The sequence below is a fragment of the Chanodichthys erythropterus genome, chromosome 2 (genome assembly GCF_024489055.1).
Source record: "Chanodichthys erythropterus isolate Z2021 chromosome 2, ASM2448905v1, whole genome shotgun sequence".
In the NCBI taxonomy this organism is placed as follows: domain Eukaryota; kingdom Metazoa; phylum Chordata; class Actinopteri; order Cypriniformes; family Xenocyprididae; genus Chanodichthys; species Chanodichthys erythropterus.
The window spans coordinates 40,822,274-40,844,511 of NC_090222.1; the positions used below are offsets into that span (position 1 = coordinate 40,822,274).

At 40.7% G+C, this 22,238-nt stretch overlaps 2 protein-coding genes across 3 annotated transcripts in view; both read left to right on the top strand.

Annotated features, from left to right (window-relative positions):
- The first annotated feature begins 45 nt into the window (after positions 1–45).
- Positions 46–9,239, top strand: pklr (pyruvate kinase L/R). 2 transcript variants are annotated; one of them, XM_067361602.1, is made up of 11 exons: positions 46–147; positions 6,182–6,346; positions 6,549–6,640; positions 6,711–6,842; positions 6,926–7,112; positions 7,262–7,535; positions 7,628–7,778; positions 7,848–8,000; positions 8,424–8,590; positions 8,746–8,927; positions 9,001–9,238. In XM_067361602.1, exons 2-11 carry the CDS (start codon positions 6,208–6,210, stop codon positions 9,105–9,107), a joined length of 1,584 nt encoding a protein of 527 aa, XP_067217703.1. In that variant the 5' UTR covers positions 46–147; positions 6,182–6,207; the 3' UTR covers positions 9,108–9,238. The 2 variants fall into 2 exon arrangements, with proteins under 2 accessions (XP_067217703.1, XP_067217695.1); XM_067361594.1 differs by lacking the exon at positions 46–147 and adding an exon at positions 1,487–1,929 and having other exon boundaries at positions 9,001–9,239.
- Positions 9,240–10,386: 1,147 nt separating this feature from the next.
- Positions 10,387–22,238, top strand: part of LOC137002044 (potassium/sodium hyperpolarization-activated cyclic nucleotide-gated channel 3) — a 29,969-nt gene continuing 18,117 nt past the window's right edge. The window contains exons 1-4 of the mRNA XM_067361490.1: positions 10,387–11,865; positions 14,902–15,220; positions 17,534–17,644; positions 19,080–19,241. Of these exons, the coding sequence (XP_067217591.1) occupies positions 11,243–11,865; positions 14,902–15,220; positions 17,534–17,644; positions 19,080–19,241 (1,215 nt within the window). The 5' untranslated portion in view covers positions 10,387–11,242. The remainder of the gene's footprint in view (positions 11,866–14,901; positions 15,221–17,533; positions 17,645–19,079; positions 19,242–22,238) is intronic.

The following is a 22,238-nucleotide window of genomic DNA, read 5'->3' on the forward strand; positions in this document are numbered from 1 at the left end:
GAGAGAGAGAGAGCGTCCATCCCTCCGTGTTCAGAAGAATCAAACATTGACCTTGACTCACGAGTCCTTTAGGTGGCGCTGCAGACGACCGGCGTATCTTCAGACGTCTTGAGCTCCTTCTGGAGACTCCTTCAACACCGAGCTCAGGTAGGAGACGTCCGTCCGTCTTATTCTGATCTTCATGTCAGTGTGTTTATGTTGATGTCAGACTCTGAAACCTTGGAAAATCTTCTTACATAATTATTTCTTTCCTGACCAAAGTTCATCTTTTGTTTCAGTGAGTCATAAGAATAGATCTGATGCTCCTCCAGATCTCAGTCTGATATAATTCAATCTTTTTTAGCAGATCATTTAGTCAGGAACAGCAGAAGTAAAAGCACGTTATTGTCTGTTTTGGCACAAGTTTGTTTTTGTTCCAGTGAATCCGAGCTGCTCCAGTGTTTCTGTTTCTGCACAAAGGTTTATTTGTCCTCTAGCTACTGATTTACTACCAGCGTTAGTCACTGCAAACACTGTGACTTTATTACTGTCGTTCTGTACTGATACACCACTGATAAGAACAACAAACAACATTCTCAGATGATCCTTCAAACTTGTGTGACTTTATCCTGAGGAACACAAAAGCAGATGTTTAGCTGGATGTTCGTGCTGCTCTGCTCCAGACGGGATGTGAAGAAGGATCTGAACATTTGATGGCTTTTGTTGCTGTGTGACACAGTGGTTCAGTGTCTGCTCAGGGGTCAAAGGTCTTCATAATCAACTCACTATAGTGATCGAAGCTTTAAATATGAACATATGATAATGTTCACACAGCAACTCAAATCTGCTGTTGTAAAACTTCTACTTAAACTCCTTTTCTTTTTAAACACTTTTATCATTAATGTCACAGCTGATTCACTACTAACTACTGCTAGTCGGAAGCAGGTGGTTTTTTTGAGGGACGTTTTCATTCAAAAGAGCGTTTGATTGGACAAAAGAAAAAGAAAAAAATAGTATGTTTTAACTAGTAAGCATAAAAACGCTGCGGAAATTTTTCTTACTCAGACATTTTCCAGTACAAATATCTAAACTTTCTCAAATCAAAATACATTTGCATAAGACATTAAATTGTTTTCTAAAAAATGTTTGCTTAAAATGAGAGCAAATATCTGCTAATGGTGTCAGAAAAATAATCTTGTTTTTCCTTTGAATTAAGTCTGACCCCATTGTCTGAATATTTGTGATATTTGTGTCTGAATGAATTCATATAAAAATACATTTTTTAAATTTTAATTATATTTATTCACTGCAAAAAAATATAGATTTGCAGTGAATAAATGCAATTCAAATTTAAATAAATGTATTTTTATTTAATTACATATTAACTCATTTTATTTTTATATAAAATAATTCAAACAAAATTTTGAAAAAGTATAATAACTAAAGGATCAGAAGTCATTCTAATATGATGATTTGCTGCTCAAGAAACATTTATGATTATTATTTATTTTGAAAACAGTTGTGCTGCTTCAGATTTTTGTGAGTAAAAAGAGCAAAGACACATTTATTATCCTCACAAATCCTGCAAATAAAAAGGTATTGCAGTGTTGCAAACTTCATCAGTTATGAAACAAACTCAGTTTCAACAGTAAAGCAGCTCTACAGAAGACAGAAGAGTCATTATCAGTCTCGTTTATATCTGAATCCCTCAGATTTTGTTAATATTGTGAGAGACAAACTGAAGCACGGATGTTTGGCTCAGCAGATTCTCTGTTTTTAGTGTTAAATGAGGTTCATTCATCTTTCGGCCTGGATATCTTTAGTAAGGACAAAGTCTGGATGGTCATTTTTAGAATCAGGATTGAAGTGTAAACACACTGAGCTGAATAAAGTGCGTGCGAGAGAGAGGCGGTCAGTGTGTGCGACGGTCAGCGGCGGTCAGGATGGGTGGTGAGTAACTTCTGCTGATCTGAAGCTTCTGATACTGATGATAAACATCTGCAGACATGATGAAGATTCTCTCTGACTGTCGCAGATATCTGATCTAAACTGTACTAGAGTTTCATGGAAGAAATGTGAAAATGATGCAAATCTATGTTACAAGAGAATGCATGTCATTTTGATTCTTAAATTGTTTAAATATTAGGATACAACAGGGCTAAAGGCACACCTTAAGAAAAATTGTGCTTTTCTCTACTCTCAAAATATATGATTGCAGGAAAAATATATATGTTTGTATTGGACATTGATGGAGCAACATATTTTGTGTGTGAAAAAAAGTCATATTGTGGTTAATTTTGTTTAGAAATCTTATAAATGTATGGGGTGGTGATGTGGAGTAAAAGGCACACAGTATTGATACAAATACTTTAGCTAAAATAAAATGTTTTTAATAATGACTAGGTTAATACTTGTTCAAAAGAATAACGTTTGTACTATTTTCTGTTTATTTTGATAAATAAAAGAATTCATTTTTGCTTAGTAAATATACTGTCATTAAAATAGGCCTATGTGATATATATTTTTATATATTTTAAAATACAGAAATACAGAAACAAATATATTTTAAAATGTAAAGATTCTGAAAGCATTGAAGGAGATCCTATAATAGCCTATTTAATATAGATTTACAGTAGTAACAATAAATGATATTATTAATATATTTTAAAATATTGTTTCATTATAAATATGGGTATTATCTGATTATTTGATATGATATTTTTTATGTGAATCTAACCATGTCATGTCAAGAAGTGGAAAAGTCAGTCAGCTATTCATTATCATGTTAATTATTATGCCTTTTGCCCCAACAGCTGGGCGCTTTTTACCCCAAATTTGCACGTACATTTTGAAAAGCGGATGTTTAGGAAAGTTGTTGTGCCATCTAGTGGTTTAGAGGAAAATAAAATCAAAGGCGCCTTTATCCCAGTTGTACCCTACTGCACGGTTGAAACAGATATTATATTAATTAGTGCTGTCAAATCGATTAATCGAGATTAATTTCATCTAACATAAAAGTTTGTAAATGTATAATATATATATAATATGTATATCAGCACAGCTGTGATTCGGCTGTAGGTAATCACAGTGCTGATATACAGCCATATCGCACAGCTACAAGTGTGATATTGTGTTTATATAACAGCTCGATGGCATGAGTGTGTAAACAAATAAGAAACAAGAACGGAGTGTCTTTAAAACCCTCTTTTGTGAGGAACTACTTCCTTCTGCCACGGATTCAAATCTCAAGTTGACAGTTTAACAGTTGAGCCCAAGATCTGTTACTAATTCTCTATAACGTCACTTTAGAACTAGTAACGAATGTTGAGTCGCTTCATTGAAACTCATTGTATTATGTACATTATTATTGAGAAAGAGAGTCAGCTAAATTTACTGTAATATCTTACCGTTAAACATGATATAACATTCATTCTTCAGGTCGATGTCCATAATATAAATCCATTTGAATGTCCGTCGAGGAAAGCGATCTTTGTTTTTGTCCCAGGGTTGCCCGCCCAATTGCTCCTCAAAACTAGCCCCAAACTAGCACTAACGCGTTCCTGGGGGGTAAAATTTGCGTTTTTGGCAGGGCTTCCCTGGCAAAATATGAATTCCAGGGACTAAATATCATGTTATTTTGGGTCGATTCAACCCGCGGACATGAAAAACATCCCACAGCAATAGTGTAAAAGTAGCCCAATTCTGCGGAAGAAACGCGAACTTGCCAACACTGATTTGTCCTTTTTACAGCTAAGGGAATTTTCCACTACATTATAGCGCTAAAACAGCGTCATTTGCAATGTAAATGTAAAAGTCTCTTGCAACTGACTTGTAGAGTTTTTGCTTCCATCTAATGGCATATTAATGTAACTTTCACTCAATCCACACACGAATATTACACACGGATAGTCCCTTTCTCAATACCAAATACAACATATTTATATAAAATAATATTTATTGAACAACAATATTTAAATGAACAACAGTAGCCATTATAATTTAATTGTACAATTAAACATAATAAATTGTACAATTCAGTCAAACGTACAACGTATTAAAATAAATGCTACACAGTTAAGAATATATAGTCAGTGTCAGGTGGAAACCTCACTTCTATATATCCTCATTTTTGTTTTATTTTATTTAAAAAAAATCAATAATCAAAAGGATTTTAAAGAGCTTGTGACAAAACCTCGCAACTTCATTGGATCCTCAAACTGTCAGTCAAACCTCATAAACCCGCCCCACCTCTATCATGAATGAAGTGCAGTTGCTTGTTTGCAAAGCAAAGGTAAATAAAGATCTGATGTTTGAAAAAAAAAATGCTCAATGCTCAATGCCTTTGTCTATAAAGGCTAATGTTTTATGTATTTAAAGAGCGGAGAAGTGTCTTCGTCTGATATATCCCGTCTCGTTGGAGCCAATATGCTATGCTATATGTAAGTTAAATATAGCCTTAATATTAAATGATCAAATTTAACATAGCACAATTAGATTTGCTCTGGAACAAGTAATATATTAATAAGACCAAAGATTGCACATTTTATGTACCCAGAAATAATTATATCTCATGTTTAACCACTATAAGACACAGAGGCAAATCCCCGAAGCACTGGCCGAGATGAAGCTGTTCTCAGCGGGTACTCGAGCACTGAACGGCCGCTGATGGCCTGGAGCTCACATCTCTGAAAACAAATTGTAAAATAAGCACTACGATTAAATATGAGTCACATATTTCAAGTCTCGGCCGCCATGACAATCGCTTTAAGCGGAGAGATACAAATGGTGAAAAGGTAGGAGTGCTGTTATCACTAGAATATCACACAGCTATCAGCCAGTCAGATTCAAGAACCAGAATGAACTGTTGTGTGAATATATATATATATATACTCTCTCTCTGTCTGTCTCTGTTTTGTGACCTTGCTGATGTTCTTCAGTCTTTCTCTCCAACAGGTGTCAGAAGTGTTTCTCACTTTAGTGTGTTGTCAGTGTCAAAGTTCTTTCTCTCTTCTGTCTGTTCTGTTGTCTTTTTTATTTGTTCGTCCTTGACAAACACTCACACAAACATCTACATCCAGTGAAGTCATGAAAAGAAATCACATCCAGATAATCATTAGATTGTGAATATTCAGTAATAATTTTGATCTGACTGCACTGACACTATCAGATGAGAACGGAACTTGATCTGAATTGATCTGAATAATGACTCTCTTGTCTTCTGTAGAGCTGCTTTACTCCTGAATCTAAATTTGTCTCATATCTGATGAAGCTTGCATCATTGATTCTGTTATTTTCCTGTTTATTACTTTGCTTTGAAACAATCTGTACTGTATAAAGTGCTGTAGAAATAAAGCTAACTTGACTTGAATGATTTTACTCTGAGAGTGTGTTGTGATACAAGAGACAAGATGGAGGAAATCACTGAGACGACCATCAAAGTCACTAGACTCAAGTATCTGAATTCCAGGAAGATTTCACTGAGTCAATATTTTGAAAGGATTAGTTCCTTTTAATTGTTTAATTTATAAGTAATTTGCCAATTTTGTGGTTCTATTTAGGGCCGAATAACACTGGAGTTTGGTTTGGTTAAAAAAAAAATTTGTTTAATTTTTCATCTTAATTATACTTTATGTTTGTCAATCTCTTTATAAATGTCAGGGTTGTGGTTGGAGTGATATTTAGCTTGAGTTTCATTAATTAGTTTAAGTGTGAGTATATTTACAGAATGAAACACTGTTTCATTAATAGATTTAATGGGATTGACTGAGATGATGCCAGAATTGAACAGCTTTATTTTGTATTTCAGTGTGTAAGGGGTTGAAGCCCAGGCATTGCCTCTATTTACCCTTAGAAAGTTTTGTGCAAATCCAGTTGTGTTCTTTATATTAAACTTTTATCCCAAATTTGAACTTTAATATTAGTCTCCAAATATCACACCTGTACAGTAGAATTGGTTCATGATTGTGTGATATAATTTAATCCATGCTTTAATTGGCCAAACTGTGATTTTATGACATAAAATGCCCTCCAAACTCAGCTAGACTAAAGCCCCCTGATGCTGAAATCTTGATGTGTAGCTAATGCTGCTCCAGGACTTCTCCTCCTCTCGTCCTGGCCTTCTTCTGGAACACCATGACTCTGGTTTTGTCCAGGTTTACTGTCAGTGTCCATTCCTCACAGTCTCTCTCTGTCTGTCCGTCAGCCCGTATCAGGCGTTACTCTGACGTCATGGCTCTGCCGGACTCATTCATTCAGAAGCAGCAGCTGGACGCCTCGATGGCTGACACGTTCCTGGAGCATCTGTGTCTGCTGGACATCGATCAGGAACCGATCACAGCACGCAACACCAGCATCATCTGCACCATCGGTCAGTCACCGCGGCTACTGTAATCAGCATCATATGCAGTACATTTAATATTATTTAGATGTATATTTTGAAATGTATTAATATATTTTAATAGTTTCGATCAATGTATTGTATTTTATATAATAAATTAATATTGTATATTTAATAAGAAATGTTGCTCACAGTGCTTTTCCAATGAAAGTCTGTCATGTTACTGTTTCAGGCCCCGCCTCCCGCTCCGTCACCAAACTCCAGGAGATGGTGAAGGCCGGAATGAACATCGCCAGACTCAACTTCTCTCACGGCTCTCATGAGGTCAGTGTGTGTGTGTGTGTGTGCATGTCTTTCTACGACTCACTTTCAGCGTCTCACACATGTCTCTTAGTATCACAGAGAGACGATCCGTAACATCCGTGAGGCCGTGGAGACGCTGACCTCTGACCCACTGTACTACAGGCCTGTGGCCATTGCACTGGATACCAAAGGACCGGAGATTCGCACCGGGCTGGTTAAAGGGGTACGAAACTCTCTGAAGGAGTGTGTGTGTGTGTGTGTAATCAGTGTTCAGATGGTGTGTGTGTGTGTGTGTGTGTGTGACAGTGCGCGGACGCTGAGGTGACGCTGCAGCGTGGAGCGTCGGTTCGGGTCGTGACCTCAGAGACGGAGTGTGATAAGACGGATGGGTCTGTTATCTGGTTGGATTATCCCAGCCTAACCCGCGTACTCAAGAAAGGAAGCAGAATATTCATTGATGACGGGCTCCTCGCTCTCAAAGTCCTGGAGATCGGTAACAAACACCAGCTCATATTTACACGACAAATACAGTGAGCTGTAAGAAGTTGTGAGATTATTTTCATGATAGATAAAATACAAATGAACCAGTTGTTGTCAGAGTCAGTCTTTTCGCCCTGATGCCTGAAGCGTTCCTCATCTCAGGTGACACGTGGGTGGAGACTCGTGTGGAGAACGGTGGGATTCTGGGAAGTCGCAAAGGCGTGAATCTGCCAGGAGCGGAGCTGGTGAACCTGCCGGCGGTGAGCGAGCGCGACCGATCCGACCTGCTGTTTGGCTTGGAGCAGGACGTGGACATCGTTTTCGCCTCCTTCATCCGCTCGGCCGAGGACGTGAAGGCCGTGAGGGCAGCGCTCGGGGACAGAGGACGAAACATCAAAGTCATCAGCAAAGTGGAGAGCAGACAGGGTGTTCAGAAGTGAGACACACACACACACACACACACACACACTGCTCGTACTCAGCTCGCTCCTGCTCTGTCGTCTCACATCTCCTCATTTCTCTCCGCAGTTTCGAGGAGATCCTGAAGGAGAGCGACGGCATCATGGTGGCCCGCGGTGACCTGGGCATCGAGATCCCGGCCGAGAAAGTCTTCATCGCGCAGAAGATGATGATCGGACGCTGTAATTCTGCAGGGAAACCAGTGATCTGCGCCACACAGGTGCGACACACGGAATGACCTGAACAGTTCAACTAATTGACAGAGACTTGACTGAGTGTGTGTGTTCAGATGTTGGAGAGTATGGTGCACCATGCGCGACCCACCCGCGCAGAGAGCAGCGACGTGGCTAATGCGGTTCTGGACGGAGCCGACTGTGTCATGCTGTCTGGAGAAACGGCCAAAGGAAACTTCCCTGTTGAAGCTGTTGCCATGATGCACTCGGTGCGTGAACTTTGACCCTTTACTGGACTCCACACAGCAAAATCCCCAGAGTTAAAACAACTCTATGCATAGAGTTAAAATATCACTGAAGCACAGTTAAAGAGATAATATGCTGTTTGTGGAGTTGTTTAATCAGATCTTGAGAGATTTAATGTCTTTTATCTTCAGTTGATTTCATCTAAGGCTGTGGCTGGAAGTCCTTTGTAGTTATTGTGTTTCTCTTCAGTAATTCTGCTTGTTAACAGCAGGTGTTCATCACTAATGCTTCATCATAACTTAATCACTTAACTACCTCATTAACTTTAACTCTGCTTCAGTGTTACTTTAACACTATTTGGAGAGGGAATCTGAGTAGAGTTGATTTAACTCTGGGGATTTTGCTGTGCACTTTAACTCCTGTGTGTGTGTGTGTGTGTGTTTCAGATCTGCCGTGAGGCTGAGGCGGCCATCTTTCATCAGCAGTTGTTTGAAGAGCTGCGTCGTTTGACCCCTCTGAGCTCCGACCCCACAGAGGTCACGGCCATAGGAGCCGTCGAGTCGTCCTTCAAATGCTGCGCTGGAGCCATCATCATCCTCACCACCTCCGGCAGGTACACAAATACTGTAATCTCACCCTCACCAAACACTAATGCAGTTTTACCATTTATTTTTTACACTTTTTACAAATGTGGATGTTTTAGGAGGTTTTTGTTAGGTATTATAGATGGAGCAAATTAGCTCAAAGGTCTCTCTGTCTGTCATGCAGGTCGGCTCATTTATTATCTCGATACCGTCCTCGCTGTCCGATCATCGCCGTGACACGTAATGTTCAGGTGGCCCGTCAATCACAGCTGCTCCGCGGCGTTTTCCCCGCCCTGTGCCCAACTCCGCCCGCTGAGGTCTGGGCCGATGATGTGGACAACCGCGTGACGTTTGCGATGGACATCGGTGAGTGTGTGTGAGCGAGCTGCAGGTGTGTGTGTGAGCGTGTATGTGTGTGTTAACTTCTGTCTCTCGGCAGGTAAAGCGCGGGGTTTCTTCGGTACGGGTGATATGGTGATCGTGGTCACCGGTTGGAGTCCCGGTTCAGGACACACCAACATCATGAGGGCGGTGACTGTGCCCTGACCCTGAGTCTCTGATTCGCCAGAGTCTGTGATTGACAGGCCCATGCTAATTAACACACAGAGCGTCAGTGTTGATTTCTGCTTGTGCTGCACTTCCAACCATCATATGTGTATCATTTCTATAGCAATAAATTGAAATGAGTCATATGTGCCGTCTTTATTTTCCTGTGATGAAAACTGATAATTACCTTCAGTGTTTGTCCTCATGCCGAGAGCTGCTTCAGAAACCTGCTCCGTTCACACTTCCCACTGCTGCTTTTATGTTGTTTTTCTATGTAGTCATGCACTAGTCGGATGTCTTTTGCGGCATCATATTGCAAAAGTCAAAGTTGGTCTGTGATCAGTCAAGTTGCAACCATCGTTAATCACATTTATCAATAACTATATCTGCACTATTATAGTCAGTAGAGCAGGAAACACTCATCATGATGGTGAAGCTTTTACAAATGTATGTCTGACCATCACACTGAGACTTTATCCAAAAAATCAGATTGAATGGTTTCATCATGCTCATCAAGGCAACTCAATAATATTTATGTAACGCTTTTCACAATACACTTTGTTTCAAAGCATGTTTATGGAAAATCATTGTTAATTTTTATTAATTTTCATTCCTTTTAGTTGCATTTAGCAAAGTAAAGCTGTGCAATAACAAAGTTTACATTTTTGAAATGTAACACCTTCTGTTTGAGCTGCCTGCTGTAAGCGGGACTCGAACCCGGGTCCGCCGGTATAGGAGGCGGGCGCTCTAACAGGGAGGCTGAAAGCCACAGTCTCTACCGCGCCTCTTGAGATCAGAGGAGTGAGGTTTACACACACAGTTCTTACCAGCCTTCATCCGTTATACAATAATACAAACAGTCAAGCAGTTGAGATCGGCTTTATATATAACTATATACATGAGACATATAAAGAATGTCACTGAGAAAGCATTATAAATTGTTAATGAGTGGTTGCATGTATATAAACCCTCCTCTGATGAACTCATGTTTGCAGGAGACACTTGCATTTCCTTCAATTCTTGATTATTTATTAAAAGCTCTTTCAAAGATTGAAATAATTTATTGATAGCCAGCACAGATCTGTGTTTGTGCATCTGGTTCTCATTATGATTTTGAATTTCCTAATTGCTCTTTAGCTGTTCAGTGTCTCAGAAGCAGACACCAGTGACTGTCATCTGTCTCTCTCCTCCCATCTCTGTGCCGTCACTGTGACGCGCCTGCGACGCGCGCTCATACCTGAGCCGCAGGAGTGTGGACTGTGAGCCGGTCGGGCACGCGGGTGACAGGGATGATGATGATGATGCTGATGCTGCCATGGCAACAGACCTTCCTGCGCTCGCACATTGATTTCATATTTATTTAACACCACGTTCGTCCTTCCCGTCACGAGGCATCCGGAATCTGACCGTGTGAAGCTCAACAAGTGAAAGTGATGAATGTGAGCCGCGTCGCGCCCTGGATAAATGCCTGATAAACGCGCGTTTAAAGGAGGCGGGAGAATAACGCGCGTCTGACAGCAGCTCCCTTTATTTTCTCATCTGTTGCGCATCAGTCTGATGATGATGATGATGATGCGCCTTCACGCGTCTGCTGACTGACCGGTGTGTGTGTGTGTGTGTGTGTGTGTGTGATTGACAGATGAATGTCTTGGATCTGTGCTGCTCCCTCACATTCGTTTTTATATAAGCGCTTCTGTTGAGCGCAAGGCTCGAGACATCACCGTGACAACCGGAGAAGAGAATCACCGCGACCGCTCGGAGATGCTGGCCGGTGTCGGAGCGCTTCGGAGCGCCTGGGCCTCAAGGACACGCGGGAGGAGAAATGAAGAGAAATGACGGACGGCGCGTGAAGACGAGCGCGTCAAGGGCGAAGGGAGCGTCACTGACGCGCGTTTATTCAAGGGCGTTCGAACACGATGAGGAGCCGTCGGAGGGCGGCGCGGCGGGGCGGAGGAAGCGTGAAGGAGAATCCGTCGTTTTACCGGCACTGAGGTCAAACTGACCGTGAGCTCGTTATTCAGACCTGCGTTTATCTGACAGGAGAGTAACAACAGGTCAGTGTGTGTGTGTGTGTGTGTGTGTGTGTGTGTGAGCGCGTGCGTGCGTGCGCGCTCTCGCCGCTCTTTGGCACTGGCATGGATGGTGGCACAGCGGGCACCGGGGCTTCCGCGGGCACGGACCCTCGGCTCGCCCGGAACGGCGACTCTAAGCGGCGCAGCAAGAGCAGCCTGCCGTCTCCCGGTTACCGCCTCTCCCAGGCGTCTCTGGAGGGCGATCGCGGGGAGCCGCTGCCCGGGCGCCGCCGCCTCTCCATCATGAGCTCCACGCGCGACAACGGCCCATTCCGCCCGGGCACGGCGGCCGGAACCCCGACCACCCCTCTGCCACTGCCGCTCCCCCACGCCGGCTCCGCCCCGCCCACCGTGCAGCGTTCCGTGGGCTTCGCCGCCTCCAGAGCCGCTCTGGCATCCACCTCCTCCTCCACCGGCACCGGAATGGTCGTGGTGGCCGCCACCGGACCCGAGACCACCACGACCACGGCGGCCGGGAGCCCGGAGGCCGGCCCGTGTCTGGACGGTGAGGACTACAGCTACTCGAACCAGTCCACCTTCATTCAGAGGCAGTTCGGAGCCATGCTGCAGCCCGGCGTCAACAAGTTCTCGCTCCGCATGTTCGGCAGCCACAAGGCCGTGGCGCTGGAGCAGGAGAGGCTCAAATCGGCCGGAGTCTGGATCATACACCCTTACAGCGACTTCAGGTACACACACACACACACACACACACACACACACACACACACACACACACATACAGTTTGCACCTGTGATTCACATGTCAACAGGAATGTTTTTAAAAGAGGTCTCTTCTGCTCACCAAGGCTGCATTTATTTGATCAAAAATACAGTAAAAACAGTGAAATATTATTCCAGTGTAAATCAGCTGTTTTCTATGTGAATATATAGTAAAGTGTAATTTATTCCTGTGATCAAAGCTGAATTTTTTGAAGTCTTCAGTGTCACATGATCCTTCAGAAATCATTCTGATATGCTGATTTGATGCTCAAGAAACATTTATGATTATTATCAATGTTGAAAGCAGTTGTGCTGCATAAAGGGTTAGTTCACACAAGCAATTAATACTTTGTTATCAATCACTCGCCCTCGTGTCGTTCCAAGCTTCTTCTGTGGAACATAAAATATATTTTGAGTAATGTTATTTTTTCACACAGTGTCCATACAATAATCAATCCAATTCTTTGGTTCCCAGCGCTTTTCTGTTCCACTGTAGAAAGAAAGTCATATATGAGGGCGAGTAAATGATGACAGAATGATGATAGTGATCAAAATAAATCACAATGACTCATAACTCATGTGCATCTCTTACCGTCAGCAAAAAGTCATTGTTATTTCGGTGAAGTTAGGGCATCTGTGTCGTTGATGTCAGACTTTCTAATGATCTATAATGTAAACAGCAAAATGTAAACGCTTCTACTGACAGGTGAGCAGACGCTGCGGTCACGTGTGTTTCTGACTGACTCTGAATGCGGTTTCAGTGATCAGATGACAGTGTTTTGTACCCTGTTCACACCTGTCTGCCTCTGAACAGACGTTATTACAAGCTGGAAACAGACAGAGACCAGACTAAGTGAGTCACAGATACCACAGACTCTCACACAGACAGACAGGAACATGGTTTGTTGTGTCTGACTCTGAACGGAGCTTTAGTGTGCACACAACAATCAACACAATGAGATGATTCCTTGTGAATTTCAGGATTATATTCAGTCGTATTCACACTTCCATGTTCAGTTTTCTCTGGCTTTGACACAAACTGTTGAGCGATTGGTGATTGGTTGCGCCTCCGCTGCCCGGGCCGAGTGTAATCCAATGAAACCTGTAACTCTAAATATAGCTGCAGGTTCCCGCTTGAGAATTCCCAAAACACACACTGAGGCTTTTTCATCGAGTTTAAAGTCAGAGTTCATTATTTTACCCAGATTTTTAATAGTTGGTTTAGCGTAAGGAAGCAGACATCCCAGATCTATGTTAGGGGCCTTGTGAGCACTATTTGGGCCAAATTTCATATTTTCAGTTTAACTCTCATTAAAATGTGAAACATTTAGGGCCATCCAAGCTTTAATATCCTTGAGGCAGTCCAACAATAGATTTAAAGGGTGTGTCATCTGCATAACAATGAAATGAAATGCCATACTTCCTAAAAATGGACCCTAATGGGAGCATGTACAGAAAAACCGCATTGGGCCCAGAATAGAGCCCTGAGGGACACCACAACGAAGAGGCACCAACAGGGACACAAATTCACCAAGGCAGACAGAACATTTCCTGTCTGATAGATGGGACCTAAACCACTGCAGGACAATGACTTTGATACCAACGGAATGGTCCACTCGAGAGATCAATATGTTGTGATCAGTGGTGTCAAATGTCAGGTCGAAAAGCATTAGAATGGCAGAATCTCCTGAGTCTGTGACCAATAAGAGATCAACATTTTTTAAAAGTGCGTCAAAGGGCTATAAAACCAGACTGAGATACCTTTAAAACTCCATGTGAATCTGAAAAAGATTGCAGTTGTATACATGCAACTTTCTCCAATATTTTATAAAGAAAAAGGGAGTTCAGAAATTGGAGAGAACCGTGGTGGCAAAATTAGATTTTGGTTGAACCACCTGAGGTCAAAGTGCTATTAATAGTTCTGTGGATTATAGGCTCTATAGTTTCACTTGTAAAAACACAGACCGACTACATCTGTGGGACAGGAGGATGGTTTCAATTGATCAATAACTTCTTTCAAAAAAGGAAGAGGCACAGGTTCAGACTGTTCTATACACGACATCTGAATATGCATATGAGCACAATTAGTCTGTCTGCTGTCAGAAATGAGCATGGATCAAATATTCATAATGTGATGCATTATTCATCCAATGTATGCATAATGCATAATTCAATCAGCTACGATTTCAATTACGTTAAACTGAGACTATGAATAAAGAAACGAGGCAGAGAAAGTCAGTCAGTCAGACGGTGCAGGGCTGATGGGAAACTGCTGCTGCAGATTATGAGCAGATTATTACTGATCGCACACCTGCATGTGTGTGTGACGCCGAGCCTCAGACCTGCTCTAGTGTCCCAGTTTCTCCATCAGGATGCTTCTGTTATTTTACATTCTCATTTACGCTAGAATGCCATTGCAGGACACAGATGATGTCTGACGTGCTCAGCTGGACTCTTGCATTACGGTATTATCTCTCCATGCAGCTCTGCATCTCTCATAGGGAGATGATCAATAATATTGACCTCATAACGGCAGACAGAGATAATCAGACACTTACAGACTTACAGAGCTGCGTCCGAAATCACATACTTTCTGAGTAGGTTCCGATTCTTATTTTATAGTACTTATTCTAAATGTTTTATCGGTACACATCATTATTTTTTTTAAATTCATGTTCCTCGTAACCTTGAATCAGAATAACTTCCCCTCCCTTTTGCTGCATCTCTTCTCTGATGACGAGGGCGGGGCAACCTGTCACTCACATGAGATCCACCAATAGCAAACACAACCATCTAATCAATTCCCCACAGACAAAATCAAGCCCCGCCCTACATTTGCTCTTGTTCCAGAAGCGTTTCACTCGCTATACGTCACAATAGAGAAGAAAAGACAAATTCAACCTTATCACCTCTTGATTAAGAGTATAGCCTTCATTTTTGACAGTGTAGAGAAATGTATTCGGAAACATGTTAACAGAGTCGCTCAAACCGTCTGTCTGCAGGTTTTATTGGGATCTACTCATGCTGCTGCTGATGGTGGGAAACCTCATCATCCTCCCGGTGGGAATCACGTTCTTTAAGGACGAGAACACGCCTCCGTGGATCATCTTCAACGTGGTGTCGGACACGCTCTTCCTGGTGGACCTGGTGCTGAACTTCCGTACCGGGATCGTGAAAGAGGACAGTACGGAGATCCTGCTGGACCCGAAGGCAATCCGCCAGCGCTACCTGAAGAGCTGGTTCCTCGTGGACTTCGTATCTTCGATCCCGGTGGATTATATCTTCCTGATGGTGGACCTGGAAGCTCGACTGGACTCAGAGGTAGAGGAATAAAGTCTGTCTGTCTCTCATTGAGACATCATGTAACATCAGAGCTGAAAGCTTCCTCTTCATTGTAACAAGAGCTTGAGTTGAAACGTTCGTTCCGAAATCTGTGCAGCAGTTCAGCTAAAACGATCATTCTGTCATCATTTACTCGCTCTAATGTTGTTCAAACCTGTTTGACTTTCTTTCTTCAATGAAACACAAAAGAAGATATTTTGGGAAACTGAGTGGTTTTTTTTGTCCATGCAGTGAAAGTCAATGGGATCCAATGTTGTTTGGTTCCCTGTGTTGTTCAAAATATCTTTTTATGTCCCACTGAAGAAAGAAAGAAAGCTTTGAAAGAATGAACTAGCTTTTCTGCATCAGAAACAGATAACATTCCATATCTTAGCGATGTTTCTGAGGTGGAATACAGCTTTTTTGTATCATATGAAATATGATTTTTGAAAGACAAGTTGTTGTCTAATATAGCACCCAGGTCTTTAACTGTAGAGGATGAAGTAACTGTGCATCCTTCTAGATGCAAAGTACTGGTCATTCCAATATTTCATATCTCTAGCATACTCTGTCACCTTGGATAATTTGGAGATTTCATCTGGTCATGATAAAATATATATCTAAGTATCATCAGCATACCAGTGGAAACTACCGTACAGTGACATGAAAAAGTATGTGAACCCCTTGCAGAATCTGTGAAAATGAGAATTATTTTAATAAAATAAGAGGGATAATAAAAAAATGCATGTTATTTTTTGTTTAGTACTGTCCTGAGTAAGATATTTTACATAAAAGATGTTTGCATTTAGTTCACAAGACAAAACAATAGCTGAATTTATTAAAATAACCCCATTCATAAGTATGTGAAGCATTGATTCTCAATACTGTGTGTGGATTCCTGATGATCCACGACTGTTTTTGTGTTTTGTGATGGTTGTTCATGAGTCTCTTGTTTGTCCTGAGCAGTTAAACTGAGCTCTGTTCTTCAGAAAAATCCTCCAGCTCCTGCAGATTCATCAGTTTTCAAGCATTTTTGCATATTTTAACCATTTTAACTATTTCAAACATTCACTGATGCTCCAGAAGGAAACACGATGCATTAAGAGTCGGGGGGTGAAAACTTCTGAACAGGATGAAGATGTCACAGTTTTTCTTATTTTGTTTAAATATATTGTTTTTCATTTAGTACTGCCCTTCAGAACCAACAGACGATACTTGCATGTTTCCCGGCAGAAAAATTAAGTACAATTTACCTTGATATTTGAATTCAAAAGTTTTCACCCCTCGGCTCTTAATGCATCGTGTTTCCTTCTGGAGCATCAGTGAATGATTGAACCTTTTTTAATAGTTGAGTTTGAGTCCCTCAGTTGTTCTCAGTGTGAAAAGATGAATCTCAAAATCATTCAGTCACTGCTGGAAAGGGTTCAAATATGCAGAAGATGCTTGAAAACTGATGAATCTGCAGGAGCTGGAGGATTTTTCTGAAGAACAGAGCTCAGTTTAACTGCTCAGGACAAACAAGAGACTCATGAACAACCATCACAAAACACAAGAACAGTCGTGGATCATCAGGTGACCACACACAGTATTGAGAATCAATGGTTCACATACTTATGAATGGGGTTATTTTAATAAATTCAGCTATTTTGTCTTGATGCACTTCATAATTTACTGATGTTAATTTGGATAATTCTCTGTTTAAATAAACAAAATGGAAATGGTCTGATAGGTATGATCTAAACCACCTTAATGTCTGTCCATGAATAGGGTTAGATATAAACTTAGGTATAGAATTGTGAGATATATAAACTTAGAATTGTGAGAAAAAACATCAGAATTATCTTTTTTTTTTCTTTTTTTTTTTCTTTTTTATTTTGTGGCGGAAACAAGCTTCCATAAGAAAGTCACACAGGTTTGAATGACATGAGGGCAAGTAAGTGATGACAGAATGGTCATTTTTGGGTGAACTTACCCTTTAACAAAGAAGTGACCCATGGTCAAGTTAAGTCAGCTTTATTTTTACAGCGCTTTATACAGTACAGGTTGTGTCAAAGCAGTTTCACAGTAATAAACAGAAAAATAACAGAATCAATGATGCAAACGTTATCAGAAACTAGACAAATTTAGATTCAGGAGTAAAGCAGCTCTACAGAAGATTAGAGAGTCATTATTCAGATCAAGTTCTGTTCTGGTCTGATAGTGTCAGTGCAGTCAGATCGATTTCAAACCTGATCTTTACCCAACATAAACTAGTCAGTAAATGAATGCAGGTCTACTGGTGTAAATGTGTGTGTGTTTGGCTCTTTCCCGCAGGTGTACAGGACAGCTCGAGCGTTGCGGATCGTTCGGTTCACCAAGATCCTGAGCCTGCTGCGGCTGCTGCGTCTGTCCCGACTCATACGGTACATCCACCAGTGGGAGGAGGTGAGATCGGTATATTGTTGGAGTCATGGTTCGGGACATGTTGAGTCACGGTTCTCTCATGATCCCGTGCTGGCTCTCCAGTCGCTCTGGGTGATTAATCCAGTTTATTTTCAATTACCATTTTGGCTTTCAACGATTCTGAAAACAAGATAATCAAGATAAATGGTTATTGTGCTGCATTCTGTTTCACAGTGATGCTTTCATAATGTCTAGAGTTATAAAATTTATACTTTGCATGAGTTTTTAATCTTTACCAGTTTAAATGTATAAGTGATTTTAAACCACTCAATCATTTTATATGTAATTCATACAGTAAAGACCATGCAATGTTTTGTTTTTGCATTTAATGACTTTATTCAGTTTCTGTAGTATAGATATGTCTGAAAAACATAAAGCACTGTTTATTTGATTTGTATCTTTGTTTTGTTGTATTTACAGTAGTGGCCAAAAGTGACGTCTGGAGGGGATGTTTGTTTTTAATGACCCTGCAAGTTCGATTAAACCATCAAAATATGAGGAAAATATTTTATATTTTTTAAATATTTTAAATATGAGGGAAGAACAAAACACTAAACTTGATGAAGGTATTTATCTGACGGAATCATTTGGCAAACTACAGCTACAGGTTTATGAATAAAAATGCATAGAAAATAAAAAAGCTCACAGGAAAAAACAAACATTGTTATTAATATTTTGTTGGTTCGCTCTTGTTTTTGCATGTATTCATAATTTCTGGACAAAAATGATGTCGGCACAATTTGCCAAAATCAGCCAAATCAGCCAATCAGCCAAAATCATATTTAACATATTTCTAATAATATTTGAATAAAGGGTGAAGATGTCAATTTTCCGCGGCCGGACATCACTTTTGCCCTCTAATGTATTTGTCCTATTGCTCGTTCTTTTTTATTGCTTGTTTTAAGTAAGCATGAGATCATTTTACTTGCATTAGTTTGGCTAGTATTAGATTTTGCTGCGATATCAAGAATATTGTGAAATTGTACTGGCATCTAAAGTTTTGCAATGGTAATTATGGAAGCTTGTTTCTTATTGCCAAGGAATGAAATAAAAAAGGTACAGTAATTGCAACTTTTCATCTCACAATTCTGACTTTTTTTCTTAGAGTTGAGAGAAAAAAGTCAGAGTTGTGAGATAAAAAGTCGCAATTACCAATTTCCTTATTTATTTATTTATTTTCAATGCTGGAAACTTCTATAGCTTCTATAGGTAACAAAACATCCTTATTTCCAGCAAAAAAAAAAAATTAAATATAACAATATTGTGAAATTAAATTTGGTTATATTTCTCACCCCTATTATGATGTTTCCAAAATCAGTGAGTAATTGCCTCAATACTGACCAAAATAATCATAACTTTTGCTATAGTCAAGCATTTTAATTAAGTGTGATTATAAGAGTGTTTGTGTTTCCCACAGATTTTCCACATGACCTATGACCTGGCCAGCGCAATGGTGCGGATCGTCAATCTGATCGGCATGATGCTTCTGTTGTGTCACTGGGACGGATGTCTGCAGTTCCTGGTGCCAATGCTGCAGGACTTCCCGCTGGACTGCTGGGTCTCCAAGAACAACATGGTGGTGAGGAAGACTTTCTGATCTGCAGTGCTGGAAAAATAATGACTGTTTTCACAGAGGTTTCACAAACACAAAACGTTCTTCCATTAACATTAATGGAATGTTCATTCAAAGTAATCTGGTCTTTAATAATGTTCTCAAAACATCAGCACAAAAACATTATTTGTACATTGTTCATGGAATTTTTTAGTCGTCTAATGTTTTTTTAAATGTTGCTACTTGTTTCAGAACGTTCAGAGAACATTCAAAATAATGTTCTCTTAAACGTTCTCTGAAATGTTCTCTTAATGTTCATATAACCAAGAAACAATGTTTTTGAAACATTTTAAAAACGTTTTATTTTGAACATTCAGAATAATGTTTTAAAGTGTAAAATGAACGTTAGCAAAACATTTTTAGAACTTGTTTTTGTGACCTGGGATAGTCCCACCCTAAACATGCGATTGTCGGGACACTCAGTCGAACAGATCAGTGTTCTGAAAGAGTCACAGCATTTCACAAGCTGCTGAAACACTGTCATCACAGCATGAACAGTGGATTAGTCTGGTGTCAGTATGTGTGTGTGTGTGTTTAAGATATTTGCATATCAAAGAGCAATTTGAAGTCAGCATGTTTAACTGAAAGTTAAGCCAGATTCATGCCGATGAGTGTGTGTGTGTGTGCGTGTGGATAACAGTGTCAACAGCCTAATGCATGGAAATGTAAATATGAATTTGTAAGATGATCTTTTCTTTGTTTTGAGTTCTGTTGCAATTTGAAAATCCAGAGTTGCCTACATAGACAGCATCATAGACAAAGTCAAACACTCAAACCGCTCAATGATGCAGCCCAATTCTGATGCAGCATCACAATAATGTTCACTCATCATGTTCCCTCAGAAGCCTGCTGTCTCTGTAGACTGTGAGGAAGCTTGTATTATTCTACTCATGTCAGAATTACCATAATTATGAGACGACTCGTCAGAATTCTGAAGTCTGAGCTGTTGAGCTCGTCCTTGGACTTAGAAGTGATTGGTTTCTATGGCAACGCTCACTCTAAAGGCCAGGACGGATTCATGCTGATGGCAGGAAAAGCTTCATCTCTACAGTAATTCACGTCTGCTTTAGTTCCTGTACTAATCAAATTCATACTTTAGACTTGTCGTTGTGTACTATAGATGTTGTAGGGCTCTATGAAATATGTTTTATTTTTTCACAAATTCCATTTTTTTCATAAAACTCATAAAATTTTACCAATGTAATCCATCTTTTGAAATATAATCAAATGAAAATATAACAATGAAACATTGCATTTTGTGTTTGACAACAGAGTTTTATATATATATATATATATATATATATATATATATATATATATATATATATATATATATATATATATAGTAAGATATTTTGTCATCATGTTTTCATTTTGTCAAAACCTTTAGTTTGGCATTTTGTGCCGTGGATGTATATTACAGTTTTTCTAAATTCCTTAACCACTAAAGAGTATGTGTAAGAGGAGGAAAAGGATGAGTAAGAGGAGGTAAAGGATGAGTAAGAGGACGAAGAGTGTGTGTAAGAGAAGGAAAAGGATGAGTAAGAGGAGGTAAAGGATGAGTAAGAGGACGAAGAGTGTGTGTAAGAGAAGGAAAGGGACGAGTAAGAGGAGGTAAAGGATGAGTAAGAGGAGGAAGAAGATGAGTAAGAGGAGGAAGAGTGTGTGTAAGAGGAGGAAGAGTGTGTGTAAGAGGAGGAAAAGGATGAGTAAGAGGAGGAAGAGGAGGAACAGTGTGTGTAAGAGGAGGAAGAGGATGAGTAAGAGGAGGAAGAGTGTGTGTAAGAGGAGGAAGAGTGTGTGTAAGAGGAGGAAAAGGATGAGTAAGAGGAGGTAAAGGATGAGTAAGAGGAGGAAGAGTGTGTGTAAGAGGAGGAAGAGTGTGTGTAAGAGGAGGAAAAGGATGAGTAAGAGGACGAAGAGTGTGTGTAAGAGGAGGAAGAGGATGAGTAAGAGGAGGAAGAATGTGTGTAAGAGAAGGAAAGGGACGAGTAAGAGGAGGTAAAGGATGAGTAAGAGGACGAAGAGTGTGTGTAAGAGGAGGAAGAGGATGAGTAAGAGGAGGAAGAATGTGTGTAAGAGAAGGAAAAGGATGAGTAAGAGGAGGAAGAGTGTGTGTAAGAGGAGGAAGAGTGTGTGTAAGAGGAGGAAGAGTGTGTGTAAGAGGAGGAAGAGGATGAGTAAGAGGAGGTAAAGGATGAGTGAGAGGAGGAAGAGTGTGTGTAAGAGGAGGAACAGTGTGTAAGAGGAGGAAAAGGATGAGTAAGAGGAGGTAAAGGATGAGTGAGAGGAGGAAGAGTGTGTGTAAGAGGAGCAAGAGGATGAGTAAGAGGAGGAAAAGGATGAGTAAGAGGAGGAAGAGTGTGTGTAAGAGGAGGAACAGTGTGTGTAAGAGGAGGAAGAGGATGAGTAAGAGGAGGTAAAGGATGAGTAAGAGGAGGAAGAGTGTGTGTAAGAGGAGGAAGAGGATGAGTAAGAGGAGGAAGAGTGTGTGTAAGAGGAGGAAGAGGAGGAGGAAGAGGAGGAAGAGTGTGTGTAAGAGGACGAAGAGTGTGTGTAAGAGGAGGAAGAGGATGAGTAAGAGGAGGAAGAGTGTGTGTAAGAGGAGGAAGAGGAGGAGGAAGAGTGTGTGTAAGAGGAGGAAGAGGAGGAGGAAGAGGAGGAAGAGTGTGTGTAAGAGGACGAAGAGGATGAGTAAGAGGAGGAAGAGTGTGTGTAAGAGGAGGAAGAGTGTGTGTAAGAGGAGGAAGAGGAGGAGGAAGAGGAGGAAGAGTGTGTGTAAGAGGACGAAGAGGATGAGTAAGAGGAGGAAAAGGATGAGTAAGAGGAGGAAGAGTGTGTGTAAGAGGAGGAAGAGTGTGTGTAAGAGGAGGAAGAGGATGAGTAAGAGGAGGAAGAGTGTGTGTAAGAGGAGGAAGAGGATGAGTAAGAGGAGGAAGAGTGTGTGTAAGAGGAGGAAGAGGA